This window comes from Orycteropus afer, unplaced genomic scaffold, assembly GCF_000298275.1.
Source record: "Orycteropus afer afer isolate SDZICR_OR568_19922 unplaced genomic scaffold, OryAfe1.0 scaffold00099, whole genome shotgun sequence".
Classification (NCBI taxonomy): Eukaryota; Metazoa; Chordata; class Mammalia; order Tubulidentata; family Orycteropodidae; genus Orycteropus; species Orycteropus afer.
Genome location: NW_006921686.1, coordinates 2,067,790 through 2,074,228, shown reverse-complemented (window position 1 = coordinate 2,074,228; position 6,439 = coordinate 2,067,790). Strand labels below are relative to the sequence as shown.

The window sequence follows — 6,439 nt, the reverse complement described above, 5'->3', positions numbered from 1 at the left end:
CCTTTCACCATACCTGTTCAATCTGTATGCTGAGCAAATAATCCAAGGAACTGGACTATGTGAAGAAGAACATGGCATCAGGATTGGAGGAAGACTCATTAACCACCTACAATATGCAGGTGGCGCAACCTTGCTTGCTTAAAGTGAAGAGGACTTGAAGCACTTCTTGATGAAGCTCAAAGACTCCAGCTTCAGTATGGATTACACCACAACATAAAGATAACAAAAATCCTCACAACTGGACCAATAAGCAATATCATGATAAATGGAGAAAATATTGAAGTTGTCAAGGATTTCATTTTACCTGCGTCCACAATCAATGCCCACGGAAGCAGCAGTCAGGACATTAAACGATGGATTTCATTGGGCAAATCTGCCGCAAAGGACCTCTCACGAGTGTGAACAAGCAAAGCTGTCACTCTGAGCACCAAGGTGTGCCTGACCCATGCCATGATATTTCCAATCACCTCATGTGCATGTGAAAGCTAGACAATGCATGAGGAAGACCAAAGAATTAATGGCTTTGAATTATGACGTTGGCAGAGAATATTGAATATACCATGGACTCCAGGAGAACAAACAAATCAGTCTCGGAACAAGTGCAGCCAGGCTGCTCCTTAGAAGGGAGGGTGGTGAGAGTCACCTCATGTATGTTGGATGTGTTATCAGGAGGGACTGGTTCCTGGAGAAGAACATCATGCTTAGTAAAAGGTCAGCAAAAGGCAGGAAGACCCTCAATGAGGTGGATTTACACCGTGGCTGAAACAATGCTCTCAAACACCGCAACCACTGTGAGGCTGAAATAGGACTGGGCAGTGTTTCATTCTGTTGTACGATGTGGCTATGAGTCAGAACCCACCATTCACACTGAACAGCAACCTCCCTACCCTGGCCCCACCCTCTCTCCCGGCCCCGCCTCCTCAGCCCCACCCACTTCAGGGCACTGCTCCACGCTCCTAATTCAGTCCCTCTTGCTTCAGGACTTCTGCCAGACGCACCTTCAGCTCCACGTGTTACACTGCCACACCTTGGCCCCGCCCTGCCCCTTGGATGACCACGCCTCTTTTCCCCCCGCCCTCCCCTCCAGCCCCACCCATTTCAGGGCACTCCTTTTCCCTGGCTCCACCCCCTCAAGCCTCAGCCCTCTCTCAGCCCCACCCACTCCCACATTCAGGCCTGCCCCAACCTCAGCCATTTTTCTAGCACTGCCCCACTCAGGTCCTGCCCCCTCTCCTGCCCCGCCTCCCCAGGCACAGTCATTTCCGGCCCGGTCCTGCTTTGGTTCAGCCCTTGTTGCCTCAGAATCTTCCGCAGCCCCGCCCCTCTCCGTGGTCCCACCCCCCCCACCCAAGAAAAACAAACCCACCGCCATGGGGTCGATTCTGACTCATAAAGACCCTACAGGACAAAGTAGAATGGTCCCAGAGGGTTTCCAAGGATGTCAATCTTTTGGGAAGCAAACTGCCTTATCTGTCTCCCATAAAGCAGCTGGTGGATTCGAACCGACCACCTTTTGGTTAACAGTCAGATGCTTTAACCATGTCGTTGTTGTTGTTATGTACCAAGGAGTCAGACTCGACTCATAGTGACCCCTCCTTGGGTTTCTCACGCAGTATCACTACGGAAATAAGATTGCCCCATCTTCCTTCTGAGGAGTGGCTGATGGGTTTGAACTGCCAGCCTTCTGGTTAGCAGTTAAGTGCCTTAGGCACTATGCTACCAAAGGCCCCCCCCCCGCTTTAATCATTGTTGTTGTTGTTATGTGCCATCGAGTCGGCCCGACTCATAGCGACCCCTTCTTGGGTTTCCGAGACAGTATCACTATAGAAGTAGATTGCCCCATCTTCCTTCTGAGGAGTGGCTGGTGGGTTTGAACCCAGCCTTCTGGTTAGCAGTCAAGTGCCTTAGCCACTATGCCCCCACCATCCATCATACTGGCACTGCTCCGCCCCATCATGCCGGCCCCGCCCCATCTCCTGGCCCCCCCCGCCCCATCTCCCGGCCCCGCCCCGTCTCCCAGCCCGCACGCGCTCACATGGTCTCGTCGTCTCCGAACTCGAGCTCCCCGCACGCGTCCTCGTAGTGCACGCCGCCGCCGCGCGCCGTGCCCTCCACCGTGCGGTAGGGCAGGCGCACGGTGCCTCGCGCGCCCGAGCTGCGCACCACGCGCACGTCCACGGTGCCCATGCACTCGCTCACGTGCAGCAGGCGGTCCTGGAAGGAGAAGATGCCCGCGTGGTCGTCGTCCAGGATGGTGACGGTGGCCAGCAGCGGCGCCACCAGCCGCCCCTTGGGCCGCCCGCCGCCGTCGGGCTCGAACATGCCCTGCGCGTCTCCCACGCGGAGGTTCAGCAGCCGCACGAAGAAGTGCTCGTCCTCCTCAAAGATGTCATCGTCGATGATGCCGATGCGCAGCTCCTTCAGGGTCTCGCCGGGCTTGAACACCAGAGTGCCCTCGCTACGGTGAGGAAGGAGGGGAGATCGGGTGACAGTCGGAGAACAGGGGTGTGTGCGCGCGTGCGCGTGCGTGTGCGCCCTGGGGGGTGAAAGTAACCCTGGCCGACTTCCCGGAGGAGGGTGAGCTCACAAGTAGGAGCATGAACAGGCATTAAACGAGTTAATATTGAGGGCGAATCAAGGGGGGCTTCCCAGAGGAAGGGTTGCAGAGGGCAAACGAGCCAGAATTGACCCCTCCCACAATGGGACGCATGACTATCAGGAGGGTAGGAATGAAACAGGTAATGATGAAGGTGGGATCAGAGCAGACTGCCTGGAAGAGGGGGCCTTGCAGAAGGAGGCCCCAGGCAGAGGGAACAGCACCTGCGAAGAGTCAGGTGGAGAGGGCCCCTGGAGCGTTCTGCCCCCAAGCTCTCCACGCCCCATGTCCACACCAGTCGCCTGGGGATCTTGTGTAAAATGTAGAGTCTGGTTCCTTAACTGGAGACTGTTAACTTGCTGTCATTCATTCATTCAACAAACACTCCCCAAGGGAGTGCCTGCTTGGTGCCCCGCCCTGTGCTAACTGGTGGCTGGGGACACAGCAGTGACAAGCCCTGTCCTCACAAGGTCACAGTCCCATGGGAGAGCATATCACAGTGACAAGTACACACTGAACGATTTAATTACCGTTTATTCATCCAACTAATAAGCACAGAGGTCCTGGTGTGTGCCAGACACTGTCCTAAGTCCTGGAGCAATGGCCACAAACCAGATGGGACAAAACAGATGACAATTATATAACATAGTGTCAGGTGGAGATGGTGGTAGGAGAGCAGCAGAGACGAGAGGGAGGAGGTTGTGCAGAGGAGGACAGGAAGTGGGAGCAGCCCGAGCAAAGGCCCTGAGGCAGGACGGGGTCTGGAGTTTGGGAAACAGACCAGTGTGGCTGGAGTAGGGGAAGTGGGAGGAAAAGAAGGGCGCAGCCGTCAGAGAGGGAACGGGGTCTTGGTTGCCTGGGTGAGCACTTGGGTGTTTACTCCAAAGGCAGGGCTCTGAGAAGAGTTCTGATTTAGGTTTAAAAGGGAGACCATTGTCTACATGCAACCATGGGTCTCTTCTTGTCCAGAGCAAAGAAGAATAAAGAAAACCAAAGACACATGGAAACTATTAGTCCAAGGGACTGGTACACATGCAATCCTCAGCCTATATAACTATGAGACCAGAAGAACTAGATGGTGCCCGACTACCACTGTCAACCACTTGGAGGGGAATCTATGTAGGAGATTCTGGATAGAGTGGGAGAACAATGTGGAACAAAACTCAAAATCATAAAAAAGGGGGGGCAGGTTTGCTGGTCTGATAGAGCCTGATGGAACCCCTGAGACTATGGCCCCTGGCTGCCCTGCAGGTCTGGAAGTGAACCCACTCCTGTGGCTTCCAGCCAAACAAAAGACAGGCATTTGAGCTGAACGTTTACATTAGGTAGATAGACTCCTTGGAGAAATCAATCCTGGGAAAATAGAAGGGCTGTGTATGCACAGGGAGACAGCTCAGGGGGCAGGAGTGCATGGAGGGAAGGACACAGGGAAGAGGTAACTATGAGGAGGGAGTCAGAGGGGAGCTGTTGCATTGTGGGAAATTGCAGTCAATGTCATGAGACAAAGTGTATGTGAGGTGCTGTATGGAAAATGAGTCAACTTTCACTCAAATCACAATACAAATTAAAAAGAAGAAAAGGGGGGGTCCCGTTTTTTACGGCTTTGAAGCACGTACTCCTGGGGGTGGGGAGGCAGTAGCATTAGACTGCTCAGGGTGAAACTTGGGGAGGAGCAGGGGTGAGTGTGCCGCCCCAGGCAGGCCTGGGGCATCAAATGACTCTGGGAAGTCTGTCACTTTCCCCGGTCCTTCCTACCAAGCAGCACAGGGGCTCAATGCTGTTTCTGAAGCATGCTTTGTGATAGGCAAATGTTGGCCGCTGTTACTATTGTTAGCTAGCTGTCCTTGAGTCGGGGTCTGACTCATGGCGACCCCCTGCACAACGCGATCACACTCTTGTGAGCCTTAGGGATTTTATTGGCTGAGTTTTGGAAATCTATTGCCAGGTATATTTTGGAAGTATATCTCTTCCTAGTCTGTTTCTGGAAACGCCACTCAAACCTGTTCTGCATCGTGGAAATACACAAGCCTCCGTTGACAGACTGATGGTGACTGTGCGTGAGACGCACCAGCCAGGAATCAGACTTAGATCTCCCACATAGAAGGTGAGAATTCTACTCAGAACCAACACTGGCCATAGCACCATCTTTACCAAATGATTAAGCCAGACACCACCAGTGACGGGAGAAAAGGGCATTGTGTGCCTGCTGAGATGAGGCCGAGGGGAGGACAGGCACGGCTTCGGGATTCCCACCAGAAGTGCACTGCCTGCATCTAATTATGCAGGACCAAGAAAACCCAAATTGAGTTTGGACAGGCATGCAGGTCTGCTCCCTCTTAGTCCTGGTTCTAGCCCGCCTTGATAAGTGAGGCCAGGTCTGTGGGTGTTGACTGGGCTGGGAGCGAGGGGACAGCTGGGAACGTGCCAGTTCTTCCTCGTTCTTTGGGTCCACCACCAAGCAGCATTTAATCCTGGATCTCAAACATATCAGACCCAAGGTCAAGTCAGAGGGTGGCTCAGGGCTCAGGGCCTCAGATGGGGGCGAGGTAGACGGGGTGTCTGGGGAGGAGTGGAAAGGTGAAAAGTGACCTCAGCTCCCATGATGGTCACTGGGAGGCTGGCCGTGGTGGGGGAGGGAGCAGGGAGGAGGTTACAGGGGGACCAAAGGACGCCATCTACTGGATGTTCAGAACAAAGACTTGCCAACAGCTGTGCTGGATAGGGAAGGCTGAGGAGGGGCAGGCGGGAGAAGCGGAGGGGGGTGGATTCACTTGTTCACGATGAATGAATGAATGTCCCAAGATGGTGAGTGGCTTTTCCACAACCAAGGGAGACAGATGGAGGCGGACTGTTTGCTCATAAAGGCAGGCAGGGAGCTGGGAAGGAAGGAACCAGCGAGCAAATGCTCGTGCCTAAGGCATTAGACTGCTGACCAGAAGGTTGGCAGTTCAAACCCACCAGCCATTCTACGGAAGGAAGGCGGGGCGATCCACGTCCCTAAAGATTCACTGCCTTGGAGGCCCAAAGGGGGTCGCTATGCATCGGAATGGACTCCATGACAGTGAGTTTCTGAGTGAGCCCCTAACAAGCTAAGGGTGGACTATGGAAGCAGCGAATGGTGGAACCCAGGACCTGCGCGTGCGCACACACACTCCCCAGCCGCCCAAGGTGGGGCGCACCCACCTGTATTCGTAGTCGGAGCCGGCCTTGGCCGAGCCGTCCTCCGTGCGGTAGTCCACGTAGAAGGTGCTGTTGCCCTCCCCGCCCTGACAGGTGACCGAGAGCAGCACCGAGCCACAATTCTCCAAGCAGTGGTAGAGGCTGGGCTCGAAGAAAATACGGCTGGCGCCATCATCCTCGTCCTCGCCGACGCCCTCTGCCGGCGAGGCCCTGCGCGACGCGTCCGCCGCGTGTCTGCGCAGCACGTTGCCGGCGCCCGTCATCAGGCGCGTGGCCTGGATGCGGTAGAAGGCGCGGCTCTTCTGCTGATGCAGCAGCGCGTAGTAGTTGGCGATGCCCACCAGCTGCTCCAGGTCCTTGTCCGGGTGCTTCTGCTTGAGGTCCTTGAGGATCTGGATGACCTCGCGGCGGCTGGCGTCCAGCTCGCGCGCCTCGGCGGGGCCCGGGCCCAGGCCGCCCAGCTCGGCCCCCGGCCCCTCGGCGGCGCCCACGAACGTGCCGTCCAGCTCGATGCTCTTCGGGGGGTCGCCCTCGGCGCCGATGATGATGCCGCTGCGCGGGTCGGTGCGGTAGCGCTTGTACACGTACTTGTAGAAGAGCAACCGCTTGTCGGCCATCCAGGCGAACACCACGCACACCGGGAAGAAGACGAGGGTCAGCAGC

At 55.7% G+C, this 6,439-nt stretch overlaps 1 protein-coding gene across 1 annotated transcript in view; it reads right to left on the bottom strand.

The window, feature by feature from the left end:
• SLC8A2 (solute carrier family 8 member A2) overlaps window positions 1-6,439 on the bottom strand; it is a 36,032-nt gene that overhangs the window by 20,842 nt on the left and 8,751 nt on the right. The window contains exons 2-3 of the mRNA XM_007942870.2: window positions 5,780-6,439; window positions 2,036-2,458 (exon numbers count right to left, since the gene is read on the bottom strand). The exon at window positions 5,780-6,439 is cut by the window's right edge and continues 9 nt beyond it. Coding sequence (XP_007941061.1) covers window positions 2,036-2,458; window positions 5,780-6,439 — 1,083 coding nt within the window. The remainder of the gene's footprint in view (window positions 1-2,035; window positions 2,459-5,779) is intronic.